General features: G+C 50.6%; 1 protein-coding gene across 1 annotated transcript; it reads left to right on the forward strand.

Moving 5' to 3' along the window:
- The first annotated feature begins 7,910 nt into the window (after positions 1-7,910).
- LOC147117067 (uncharacterized) lies at positions 7,911-13,619 on the forward strand. The gene is made up of 3 exons (XM_085987198.1): positions 7,911-8,176; positions 8,336-9,183; positions 13,536-13,619. Exons 1-3 carry the CDS (start codon positions 7,948-7,950, stop codon positions 13,617-13,619), a joined length of 1,161 nt encoding a protein of 386 aa, XP_085843324.1. The 5' UTR covers positions 7,911-7,947.
- Positions 13,620-13,909: the final 290 nt, after the last annotated feature.

Consider the following 13,909-nt stretch of genomic DNA (forward strand, 5'->3'; position numbering starts at 1 on the left):
TCCTGGAGCACGACTCGTGTTATAGGAGAGCTGCAAATCCTCTGCTCTCCTCGCGTCTCTCTCTCTCCTCTCCCTCAAGCTGGCTCCGCCATTCAATAAAATCAGGGCTGATCTTCAACCTCAACTCCACTATCCCGCCCGATCCCCATATCCCTTGATTCCCCAAGAGTCCAAAAATCTATATCTTAGCCTTCAATATACTCAAGGACTCAGCATCCACAGCCCTTTGGGGTAGAGAATTCCAAAGATTCACAACCTTCTGAGTGAAGAAATTCCTCCGAACCTCAGTCTTAAATGGCCTTCCCCTTATCCTGAGACTATGCCCCCTAGTTCTAGACTCTCCAGCCAGGGGAACAACCTCTCAGCATCTACCCTGTCAATCCCCCTCAGAATCTGAAATGTTTCAATGAAATCACCCCTCATTCTTCTAAACTCCAGAGAGTATAGGCCCAATCTACTCAATCTCTCCTCATAGGAAAACTCTCTCATCCCAGGAATCAATCCAGTGAACCTTTGTTTCACCGTCTCTAAGGCATGTATATCCTTCCTCAGATAAGGAGACCAAAACTGTGCACAGTACTCCAGGTGTGGTCTCACCAAGGCCCTGTACAATTGTAGCAAGACGTCCTTACTCTTGTACTCTAATCCCCTTGCAATAAAGGCCAACATGCCATTTGCCTTCCTTATTGCTTGCTGTACCTGCATGCTAACTCTCTGTGTTTCCTGTACAAGGACGCCTAAATCTGTCTGAACACCAAGATTTAATATTTTCTCACTGTAGTGTATGTACCTTTAAGGGGAGAACTACTTTTTACAGCTCCTGTATACTGTAGTACCGGCAGTGACCACACCTGTATATAAACCCTGAGTAGGGATCTGTACGTTAGTTTTTAGAGTAACCCTCATCCAGTAAATACCTGTTGATTGTTCCTGCAGTCTCGTGTCTAGTTATTGAAGGACACACTACATCAAAAATACACGGATCTAACAGTGGCGACGAGGCAGATTCAAATCTACCTGCAACTCTGCATTACCTCCCAGGGATTCGCTCCTGGAGAACAGTGGAAGAAAGTTGAGGCCAGAAGCACGGGCGTTGACCACGAGCAACCGCCCAGTCATCCAGCAGAGATTGAGCATTGCAGGGGAGGCTGTTGAGAGCTGGGCTTGGTTCTCCAGTCACCGTGGTCCAGCAAAACGGGCTGGCAACAGGTACGGCGCAGACACTTCCCGGACAGCGGCGGCTAGAGCCGACCGACGGCACAGAAAAGGCCGAGCAGCGTCGACGGGAGAAGAGAGAGGGTAGAGCGCACAAGGGCGCAGCCGATGTTCAGGACCGAGCGGCGTCGACGGGAGAAGAGAGAGGGTAGAGCGCACAGGGCGCAGCCGGTGTTCAGGACCGAACGGCGTCGATGGGAGAAGAGAGAGGGTAGAGCGCACAGGGCGCAGCCAGTGTTCAGGACCGAACGGCATCGATGGGAGAAGAGAGAGAGGTGCAAAAGAAAATGCGCAGAGTGCAGCCGGTGTTCAAGGGACGAGCAGCGTCAGTGGGGAAGAAAGGGAAATGCGCAGAGCACAGCCGGTGTTCAAGGGCCAAGCAGCCGCAGCAGAGAAGAAGGGAGAGCGCGGGAAATGCCATTTTGAGCCGCAGCGGAGAAGAAGGGAGAGCGCGGGAAAACGCCATTTTGAGCCGCAGTGGAGAAGAAGGGAGAGCGCGGGAAAACGCCATTTTGAGCCGCAGCAGAGAAGAAGGGAAGCATGGGAAAACGCCATTTTGAGCCAGTCTAACCACACCCAGGGATGCCGAAGAGTGGCAGTATCACAGCGTTCGACAATGAAGTCGAAGATTGGACGACATATGTCGAACGCATAGAAGTATACTGCAAGGCGAATGAAGTGCCAGATGAGAGGAAAGCACTGGTATTGTTGAATTCCATGGGTGCAAAAACGTATGGCTTACTGCGAAACCTAGTAACCCCAGAGAAGCCAGTAGACAAGGATTTTGGAAACATAGTGTCAACCCTACAGAACCACTTAAACCCCACACCGCTGCTGATAGCAGAAAGATTTAAGTTTCACAAAAGGAACCAGCATAAAGATGAAAGTAATGCTGAGTATTTAACGGAACTGCGTAAGCTATCGAAACACTGCCAGTTTGGAGCGGGACTGGCAGATACCTTAAAGGACAAGTTTGTCTGTGGGCTTCAAAGTGAAGGAACCCAGAAACGGCTTTTATCTGAAAAGGACCTTACGCTGGAAAAGGCTTTCAGCATGGCAGTATCACACAAAGCAGCCGCACGGGGCGCTGCAGAGATACAATGGAGACCGCAAGAATATGGCACAAATGAAATGTCATACGGAACAGTGAAGTGTTATCGCTGCGGCAGAACAACACACGACCATAATGATTGCTGGTTTAAGGACAAAGTGTGCAGACAGTGTGGAAAAGTAGGACACATAGCAAGAGTCTGCAGGTCGGGAAAGAAAACCAGCAGCAAGAAATCTCCACAGGAGAAGTACAAGAAGGTACATAAGGTGACGGAGAGTAGTTCAGACGAACAGAAAAGTGATACAGACTCCGGAAGCAAGGAGCTGGGTTGTCTGAAACTACATAAGGTGATCCAAACGGAGGATCATCAAACTATCTGGGTCACGCTCAAGATAGCTGGAGTCCAAGTGAAAATGGAATTGGATACAGGATCAGCCCTAACAGTCATAAACCGAAGGGACTACAAGCGGCTATTCTCACATATACCCTTGAGAGATACAGAGATTGTCTTGAAGACGTACACGGGGCAAAAAGTCTACCCCAAAGGAAAAATAAGGGTGAACATTGTATATAACGGTAAGGAAACACCAAAAATGGACCTATATGTATTGCCAGATGGAGGACCACCACTACTAGGGCGTGAATGGATCCGGAAGATACAGCTAGATTGGCATTCCATACAAGCACTGACTGTAGATGCCAAAAAGGATGACGACGTCACACCTGGACGACTGTCAAAAATGCTAACTGACACACAAGAAGTGTTCCAGCAGGGACTCGGAGCACTAAAAGGCATAACAGCGACGATCAAAATAGAGGAAAATGCAAGCCCAAAGTTTTTAAGGCCCGACCGGTACCTTATCCGATCCGCCCAGCCATCGAAGCAGAGCTGGAAGGTTTGGAACGTTCAGGAGTACTGTCCAAAGTGGACTGGAGTGAATGGGTCACACCCATCATTCCTGTAATGAAGAGGTCATTGAGTAATACGCCTGGGGAACCAAAGAAAGTTCGCATCTGTGGGGACTTTAAGGTGACAGTGAACCCAGTCCTTCACACGGTACAATATCCGCTTCCGCGGATTGAAGATATTTTCGCCTTGCTATCTGGAGGGAAACACTTCACTAAGATTGATCTGGCCCAGGCGTACCTGCAAATGGAGGTAGAAGAAGCCTCGAAACAGTACCTCACGATCAACACTCATAAAGGTCTCTACCAATACAACCGGCTGGTGTTCGGGGTAGCATCAGCTCCGGCTATTTGGCAAAGGGCAATGGATCAAGTGCTGCAAGGGATTCCAGGGACCCAGTGTTATTTGGACGACATCCTGGTCATGGGCGAAAATGACAGTGCTCACCTTGCCAACCTGGAGCAGGTGCTCACTAGATTGAAGGAATATGGGCTCTGAGCAAATCGCCACAAATGCGAGTTTTTCCAGAAGCAGATCTCGTATTGTGGCCACGTTATTGATGAAGAGGGGTTATATAAGTCCCTTGAAAAGATTGAGGCAGTAGTCAAGGCTCCAGCACCGGAAAATGTGTCACAACTGAGGTCGTTCCTCAGGCTGGTGAACTACTACCATAAGTTCTTGCTGAATTTGTCTACCGTACTACACCCACTGAACACCCTACTGCAAACGGGGGTACCATGGAAGTGGAATGACGAATGTAAACGAGCTTTCCAGAAGTGCAAAGAATTGATCACATCAAAAGAGGTGTTGGCTCATTTCAACCCAGCACTACCAATTCGGTTGGCGTGTGATGCATCACCCTATGGCATTGGAGCGGTGCTGTCGCACAAGTTCCCGGACGGCTCGGAGAGGCCGGTAGCCTTTGCGTCTCGGTCACTAACCTCAGCCGAGCGTAACTACGCCCAGATTGACAGGGAGGCCCTCAGCCTAGTGTGGGGAGTGAAAAAGTTCAACCACTACCTGCACGGGCAGAAGTTCACCTTGCTGACGGACCAGCAACCACTTGTCTCCATCTTTAATCCCAAGAAGGGCGTGCCGGTGATGACTGCGCAATGGCTACAAAGACGGTCGCTTTTTCTAGGGGCGAACCAATATGAAATCGAGTATAAGGGCACGAAACAGCATGGAAACGCTGATGGGCTATCACGCCTGCCACTGCCTACTGCAGAGGAAGCACCAGCAGTGGACCCTGTCGAAATATGTCATTCGACTATAATTGAACGCTTGCCAGTATCTAACGCTGATATAGAGAAGAGACCCGAAATGACCCGACACTGTCTCGGGTATATGACTTGACGGTGAAGGGATGGCCAACACATGGTGACTCACTGTTGCCACCATTCTCATCCAGAAGAGAACAGCTGTCAGTATGCCAGGGGACCTTGATGTGTGGATCCCGAGTGGTAATTCCACCCAAGTTAAGGGAGAGAGTGCTCAATGAGCTTCACGAAGGCCATCTGGGAGGGGTAAAAATGAAAAGTCTTGCTAGGGCTTATGTGTGGTGGCTGGGGATCGATCAGCAAATCGAGGACCTGACAAAGAGCTGCTCAGGATGCCAGAAGGTCCAAAATGCACCACCACATGCCCCTCTACACCCATGGGAGTGGCCCTCATCTCCATGGCAACGGGTGCATATTGATTTTGCTGGTCCATTCATGGACTCAATGTTTCTAATAGCCGTGGATGCGCACTCGAAATGGCCTGAGGTGATCAAAATGTCCTCCACCACCACGGAGAAAACTATTGCAGTCCTACGGACCATATTTTCCAGGAACGGCTTGCCAGAGCAGATTTGCTCTGATAACGGACCACAGTTTGTGTCCGAAGATTTTCGAAGATTCATGAAAAGGAATGGGGTAAGGCATTACACATCTGCCCCATATCATCCAGCCACAAATGGATTGGCTAAGAGGTTTGTACAAACCTTTAAGAAAGCAGTAAGGGCCATGTGCGATGACGACATTCCACTGCAGCATAAGGTGTACAATTTCCTGTTAGCCTACAGAAATGCGACACATGCAGTCACCAACCAGACCCCGGCCATGATGTTCTTTAACCAAAGGTTGAGATCTCGTCTGGATTTGCTCAGACCAAATGTACGAAGAGATGTTGAGAATAAGCAATTCCAGCACATCAATGAGAAGCCGACAAGGAGCTTCAATGTAGGGCAACCAGTCTTCGCCCGCGACTACCGAACAGAGAAATGGCAACCAGGAACGATATGCACACGGCAGGGGCCACTAATGTACACAGTGGATGTTGGGGAGAACATTGTGAGACGCCATGTCGACCAGATCCTAGAGTCACAGGAACAAGTCAACCCCATGTTTCGCGCACCTGGTGATGAACCCGACATACAGGTAGCATCTACCTCAGAAACAGTAGCATCGGAAGCTGATGAACCAACTGACGACAGGGGGCCTCCGCACCAAGAACAAGACACTCAGGAAAGGCGCTATCCCGAAAGGATCAGGAAGCCGCCCCAAAGACTGAATTTATAAATGGACTATTTTCAGTTAATGTGCATGTTAAAAGTGTTAATTGTTAAATGAATGTTATGGTACTGTCAATCTAAAAGGGGAGGAATTGTAGTGTATGTACCTTTAAGGGGAGAACTACTTTTTACAGCTCCTGTATACTGTAGTACCGGCAGTGACCACACCTGTATATAAACCCTGAGTAGGGATCTGTACGTTTGTTTTTAGAGTAACCCTCATCCAGTAAATACCTGTTGATTGTTCCTGCAGTCTTGTGCCTAGTTATTGAAGGACACACTACATCAAAAATACACGGATCTAACACTCACCATTTAAAAAAGTACTGTTCTTCTATTCTTCCTACCAAAGTGAATAACCTCGCATTTCCCCACATTATACTCCATCTGCCACCATATTGCCCACTCACTTAACCTGTCTATATCCCTTTGCAGGCTCTTTGTGTTCTCCTCACAGCTTACTGTCCCACCTAGCTTTGTATTGTCAGCAAACTTGGATACATTACACTCGGCCCCTTCATCTAGGTCAGTAATATAGATTGTAAATAGCTGAGGCCCAAGCACTGATCCTTGCAGCACCCCACTAGTTACAGCCTGCCAACCTGAAAATGACCTGTTTATCCCTACTAAGGCTTCACTAAATGTGATGGGGCGAAAGAGGTTGGGTGTTACACGATCAACTATCAGCACTGTGTTTGTGTCCTTTCACTGGATCCACTCAGGGCCCCTGACTGGGCCGCCGCCCCTGAATGCAACTCAGTAACAAAGCATAAAGAAATTGCTGCCCGCTTTTGTATCTATGGCCTGCACATTTAGTAAAACTTTCTTGAAGTTTTCACCGTCAGTGCTTGCTTTTCTTATGTGTGTATGAACATATCTGGTCATCAAACCACAGTTCATATTCTGATCATATCCTGGGGTGTGGAACGATTTATGGAACTGCTAGAAAAGTCAAGAAAGCCGAGTGGCAGTACCACTCCAGGCTGTGCAGCCATTGTGCATTCCAAGACTAACAGGCCTCACATCAGTATGCACCATTGAACTGCAGCCTAACTCATTTCGGTGAAGTTAAACAGTAGTCTTGTGTTGTCTCATGTCAGGCAACTCTAAAGTCAGTTTGCATCAGTGCAAAATGTTGAGCATACCTGCCCTATAAAATTAGTATTGGGGTTAGAGTTGAGACTGGGACTGAGATTGACAGAGTAAGACAGGCGCAGACACCTAGATTGCGAATTGAATCGAGAGTAGAGTTTTCATTGTCAGCCCTCCAGGATTGTCTCAGGGTCTCCTGGAATGGAAGATGAATCTCCAGAACACTGCTGTGAGCAACCCGGGAGAAAAATCATAGGGGCCTAGAAATTCAGTCTGGACACTTTTGGGGCGCTAAAGTCGGGCGTTCGCTAAAGTTAGCGCCCGCCGGAAAGTGTAGGCCACTTCGCCGAAATTCAGTAGATTTGGCCAAGAGTTTGGGCGAGCGCTGAAACTGGCGTTGCAATGCTATCTTCAGGCGCTAAGCCGGAGATGCGGCCTGATAACGCCGAGGCCGGGCGCAGCGCAGGTGCGGGCATGTTTTGATTGACAGCAGACACCCTGACGCCGGCCAGCTCTTAAAGGGGGAAGGGTCGACTTTGACTGCTGCCACGCCCTGCATAGTGGAGCCCTGCAGCTAGGCCTCAACACTGCTGGTGGGCCAAAATAGCGCCTGAAGCCATGGAGAGGGCCCGTGAACGAGCGCAGCGCTTCTCAGAGCATGCTCTGAGGGTGCTGGTTGATGGTGTGGAAAACAAAAGAGAGATCTTGTGCCCGGACAGTGGCAAGAAGGCTCCCAGGAGGCAGTACAGGAAAGCCTGGAAGAAAATCGCCCGCAGGGTGTCATCCACCTGCGATGTCCCCAGGAGTGCAGACCAATGCCGGAAGAAGTACAACGACCTCACTCGGTTGGTGAAGGTGAGTACCCTTTCCAGTGTCCTCCTCATCCTTGCATGTGCACCTCACATTATGGGCAAAGGGACCTCAAAGGCCTAATGGGCAGCCCTCCTCCCGCAGCTATGGCACTGGCATGATCATCAATAGCACTTTCTGGACTTAACACACTGGCCAAGCTATTCGACCATGGGAGGCAGTGCACACAGCAACAGGGCACCACACTGGCCAAGCTATTCCACCATGGGAGGCAGTGCACACAGCAACAGGGCACCACACTGGCCAAGCTATTCCACCATGGGAGGCAGTGCACACAGCAACAGGGCACCACACTGGATTTACAGGCCGTCCTTTCTCTTGCAGGCCAAGCTGGCGCGGAATTTGAGGAGCCAGTCTGTCACCGGTGGAGGCCGTCCCGAGTACCAGGCGCTCAGTGAGCTGGAGGAGAGCGTGGCTCGACTCATGCGTGGCCGGGTGACTGGCCCTGTTGCCATCGGAGATGCGGACCCTGTACTGGGACCCACTGGTAAGGACATGACCGGTTGGACCTCTCTCGTTGCCCTTGCGCTTCAGATCTACATCCTTTCCCACTGTCCGACAAATGCGCATAATGCCACCACTCAGGCCTCCCTCGCTGACGCCCTGTCCTCACTCTAAAGCTACTCTTGTGCCTTCCTGCTTTCAGCTGGTGAGGAGGAGGTGGTCCCTCAAGCTCAGAGTGCCAGGCCCTTGGAGGAGGAGGACGACGAGGACCAGGAGGAAGGCGGCACATCGGGGGAACCCTCATCCGTGCCAGGGGATGGCAATGGAGGGGAGACGTCTGGCCTGCAGGAGAGCCAGGGGGAAGTGTTGCAGGGGAGGGCAGTTCCTGGGCCCAGTGGTGTTGATGCACGCGGGAAGGGTCGGGCAGCTCGGCGGCCTTCTCCCCAGAGGGAGAGTCCGCCCTCCAGTCCGGAGACGGTCCTCGCCCAGGAGGTGCGCCTCCTCGATGAGATGTCGGCGGCGTCGGAGCGGCGCCACCAGGAGTTCATGGGGGTTGTGCAACAGATGCCTCAGGCCATTGAGTCCCTGGCTCATAGTGTGGTCGCTTTCGGCGAATCACAGGCCAGGGGGGTCGAACAACTCGCGGCAGCGCACGACAGGGGTGTCCAGCAACTCGCGGTAGCGCAGGACGCGAGTCGCGAGTACATGAGTGGTGCCGTCCAGACACTGGCAGAGCTGATGCGGGCACATACCAGGGCAGTTCGGGCACTCACTTCTGCCACACTCGCTGTGGCACGGAAGCATCGCCAGGGCACCCGCCGCCCTGCTGCAGCACAGCGGTCTGGCCTCCACCAGCTTGCTGCGCTTGCTGCACTGCCAGCCCGGCCGAGTGCCAGTGTCTCTGGCGAACAGCGCGCACCTGCCATCAGCCAGCTTGCCCCCATTGGTGCAGCCGACACTGCCACTCCCCCAGCCAAGGTGCGACGAGCTGCTGCTGAGACTGATGCTGGCCAGCCACAGCTGCAGCAATCACCAGCCGGCCCCTCCCGGGCCGGGCCTCGTCTAGGCCGACCCCCAAGGGCATCTGCCGACACGCATTGTCGCCCTCATGAGCCTTCCCCCAGCCTTGCCACAGCCACAGGGCCCAGGTTGAGGTGGAGCAGCAGGTCGGGCAGGGGCCGGAGAAGCCTGTCTAAGGACTCGCCCTCTCGGCACACCCAGTAGAGTGTGGTGATAGCGGTTTTTTTTATATGGGGGGGCTTGTGTTCTGGGGGGGGATTATTTTGGTAAGGCCGAAGATCAAGGCATTTTTTGTTTTTATGGGGGTGTTTGTGTTGTGGAGGGGGGGGCTTATTTTTGTAAGGCCGATGATGAAGGCCATTTGGATGGGCAAGTTTTGTTAGTCCTCCCCAGGTTTTGGGAGTGACAGATGTTTTTGACTGTTTTTTGGGGGTCTTGTCTGTTTTTCTGTTTCATGTGGGAAGGGCCCTGAGTTTGTGAAATAAAGCTTTTTATTTATTCAGCATGTCCAGGTGTCATGTTTCAAGTGGTTGTTGCGTTAACCGGCTGAGGGCTTGCGGAGCGGCTGCCTTCAGGTGCGTTCATTGCCACAGGCCATTCCCTGACAGGGGGCCTAGAAGTGTCGTTCAATAAGCCGCCGGCGGACGGCCCTTGGACCTTGTGGCTCCCTCCTGGGCTGGTACTCCTCCTCCTCCTCATGGTCCACCTGCTCGTCCTCCTGAGGTGGTGGTGCAATGTCAGGTGGCAGTGCCTGAGTCCTGCGGATAGCCAGGTTGTGCAGCATGCAGCACACGACGACGAACTGGGAGACTCTATCCGGCAAATACTGTAGAGATCCGCCGGAACGATCCAGGCAGCGGAACCGTTGCTTGAGGACGCCTATCGTTTGCTCTATGATGTTCCTTGTGGCTTGATGGCTTTCGTTGTATGCCTCCTCCGCTGGGGTCCTGGGCGCGCGGAGCGGGGTCATGAGCCATGTACACAAAGGGTAGCCCTTGTCCCCGATAAGCCATCCCCTTGGTGGAGGCTGTGCCTCGAACATGTCAGCCACAGTAGTCTGGCGCAGGATAAATGCATCGTGGCTGCTTCCTGGAAAGCGGGCATTGACAGCTAGGATGCGCTGCCTGTGGTCACACACCAGCTGTACATTGAGGGAATGGTAGCCCTTCCGGTTGTGGTAATCCTCGGCATTGTCGATAGGTGCCCGCATAGCCACATGCGTGCAGTCAATGGCGCCCTGCACCATGGGGAAGCCCGCGATCCTGCCAAATCCGACTGCACGCTGCTCCTGCCTCTGTAGGGTCATGGGGAAGGAGATGAATTGGTGTCTCCTCGCGAAAAGTGCATCGGTGACCTGCCGGATGCAGCGATGCGCGGCGAACTGGGAGATGTTCGCTATGTCCCCTGCAGCGGCTTGGAAGGAGCCGCTTGCATAAAAGTTCAGAGCCACCGTGACCTTCACTTCCACCGAGAGAGACGTCCTGCACATCAGCTGTGGACGCAGATCTCTGTGAAGCAGCTGGCAGATCTCTGCAACCACCTCCCTTCTGAAGCGCAGCCTCTTAACACAATGCGCCGCAGTCATGGTGAGATAGGACACCTGCTGCCGGTATTGCCTGAGTGGGTAAGGCCTACGTTGCCGACGCCTGATGGCCCCTCTGCGCCTAGGCATGGCTGGCCCTCTCTCACAGCGTCTGTGAGCCCTTCGCACATAATGCTGCAACTGAGGGTTGGACCCCCATACAGCCCCCATAATAAAGTTGCAAACAGTGAAATCACAATGATTCAAATGTCAAAGCTCTGGCCAGAAGCCAAAAATACCTCTCCTATGTTGTCCCAAATCAGTAAGCTCTGTCCCTTGGTCTCTGTCCAGAAATCCAAAGCAGTAAAGTCATTGCAGCAAAATGGCTGGGCTTTATAGGTCAGTGTAAGTGCCCTTTAATTAGAGCTCCCCGAGGCCCACAGGGCCTCTGTTGCGTTCCACTTCACAGTTCTTAACAGCGCCACGCCCACATTGGGCGGGCGCCACTGAATTTCCGGTTTGGGGCGCACAAACAGCGTTGCACGACGAAATGACGTCATAAGCTGCGCGCGCAGCTGAGCGGGCGCAAACACTTTGCGCCGGCGCTAAATGTCAACTGAATTTGGGCGTAGGCGCAGATTGGTCTGCGCCCGGGCGCTAAGTGCCTAGCGCTGGAAATATACCCCTCTTATGGCGTTAACGGCTGGCGAACGCAACTGAATTTCTAGGCCAGGATCTTTAAAAAGAATTGTGTGTTTTTTTCATTCTCATCGAACAGTTTCTTTTATTAGTTTAAAAATATCAGAGATGGGACAAAAGGCTGTTTGACTGACAATCAAGAATCATCCAATTAGGCAATAGAGTCTGTTTGTTTTCCAATTGGTGTGGGAACAGTTCACTGGGAGAATGGACTTGTCGGGTGGGGAGTGTGGGCTCTGGGCAGTTGAAGGTGAGAGGTCATGTGATGAAACCTCCTGCAACATGTCCAACCAGAACTGGCAACCCTACTCAGATTGCATAAATCACTGCCTTAGGGAGAAAAGGAGATAGCATTGGAAAAGTATAAAAATACAGAAGTGACACTGGCCAGAACTGTTTACCGAGCAAGGTGAATGGCATGGAGGCAATCCACATTCTCAGATATCACTTCAGTAACTCCAAAGTATCCTAGGGGTTTTGAGATTAAATGTTCAGTTTGGTGGGGTTGTGAAGAAAATGCTGTACTGGCTGTGATAGATCATTAATACAAAGAAATAAAAGTCTCGTCCCTGCATGGCTATATCCTTTGTCAAATTAATCTAGCCTAACAGTGACAGAGCTGCCCAATTCCTCCAGTGATTGAGTGAAGAGCTGGAGGAGGGAGAAACCTGCTTTGAGGCCTGGTGACTACCACAGTGCTCAGAGTGATCCCGCAGAAGAAACTGATCAGGTGGTTTTCGAATCCTTGTCCCATGAGGATTAGCATTCCCACTGTACTGCAGATACATATGTATTCTGTCAATGAACAATATTTGCCTTTAAATAGCACCCTATCACATCAAAACATCTCAAAGCGCTTCACACAATGAATTATTTTTTGGAATGTAGTGACTGTAGGCTGCAGTCATTCTGTACTAACAAATTCCTGAGATTTGGTGATAATGGTTGGGAAAGGAATGTTGGCAAGGAAGCCGGGAGAACTTCCCGCTCTTGTGCCATTGGATCTTTAACCTCCATCTAAATCTATAGCTAACTCTCAATTTAACATTTCATCTGAAGGATGGCACATCTGTAAAGTTGTGTCCACATGGCAAACTTCCAACAAAACCTTCACACACAAGGTGGGCTGCAAGGTGCCACTTGGGTGTTAATGTCTGTGCTCTTCCAATGGCCATCATTGCAACACTGTTTATCCGTTTGCAGGATAAGGTGGCACATAACAGGAGGGAGAAGAAGCGCATAAGAGGAAGACTGCAAGCAAGGTTGCTTCTCAACGCTCAGTGGAGGAACAGCACACTCTCTTGCTCTTCCACTTTCATGTCCTCATGATCACTAGTGTTCAGTACTTCCTCCAATGAAAACTCTTCCGTCTCATTAACTACATCATCTCAAGTGTGTGTTTCTGGGCTGGTGCTGGGGCAGCCACGACAAACTTGGTGAGGATGGGGCAAAAATAATGGATCTTGCTGAGCAGCTGGCATCTTCTTCCAAGTCATAGTCAGTGTCTCCTTTATCTAGTTACCATGCAATAATGCTTTTCAAAGTTCAAAACAGAGATAACGAGAAGAGGGGGGTGGTGATAGAGACAAGGAAAGAAGCAGATAAGAGATTGTGTGGAATGGTTAAACAGTCCAGTGCTGTTAAATTAAATTATGCAAATTTAAAATGAGCTGGCAAAAAAGTCAGAAAATGTCATCCAAACCCAAAGTTACAGGAATGCCATGTTTCACAAAGAAAGAACTGTTCATAGTAGCTCAATAGTTTCTAAAAAGTAAAGAGAACTCCTATTTCCTGGTCAACAGTGGACTGCACACTCATAGGCCAACAATGTGGTTTTCCACTTGATGGTCTGTGTAGGCCATCATCAACTACCAGGAATAACTGCAGGCATGTAACACCAGGAGCCCCAGAATATTACACAACCAGCTCTAATATAAACACACCATATGCCTCAGCAGAACACCATGTAATTCATCTGCTGAATTGCCTGCTCACGCCATGCTATCGCCATGTTGGCCATATTTTATTGAATACTAGGCAATTCTTCCATAAAGATTCTGGATCCTGAAACATGAGACTTCGGGACCTGTTCCATTTGCCATCCTTTCCAGTATGCAGCACATGCGGAGGCTCTGAATATTGTTTGTTTCACTATTGAAAGGCGATGATTGAGGAGAGACCTTACAGAGTTCTAACTCTGATAAGCAGTATCGAAAAGTTAGAGACGGAACACTACTTCAAGTAAAACTGTGACAGTAGGGTAAGGGGGCATAGTTTCAAACTGGTAAATTTAGGCAAATTAAAGACTTATGTCAGGAAGAATGATCAAAGCATACGGGGTAAGTTTAACCTAAACTGCCCAGCAAGTAACTGATGCGCTCAGATTGGTCACTCGTTTTACACCCCGCCCGAGTTTACTTTACTGAATATCAGCTGGGGTAATATGGCTGCCACAATTGGCCTCACAACCCTGGTTAGGGTAGGAAGATCAGCAGGGGTTTCTCCTCCTGACCATTATCAGCAATCCTACAGCAA

This window comes from Somniosus microcephalus, chromosome 5 (genome assembly GCF_052327205.1).
Source record: "Somniosus microcephalus isolate GS21.2 chromosome 5, FLI_Smic_1.0, whole genome shotgun sequence".
Classification (NCBI taxonomy): Eukaryota; Metazoa; Chordata; class Chondrichthyes; order Squaliformes; family Somniosidae; genus Somniosus; species Somniosus microcephalus.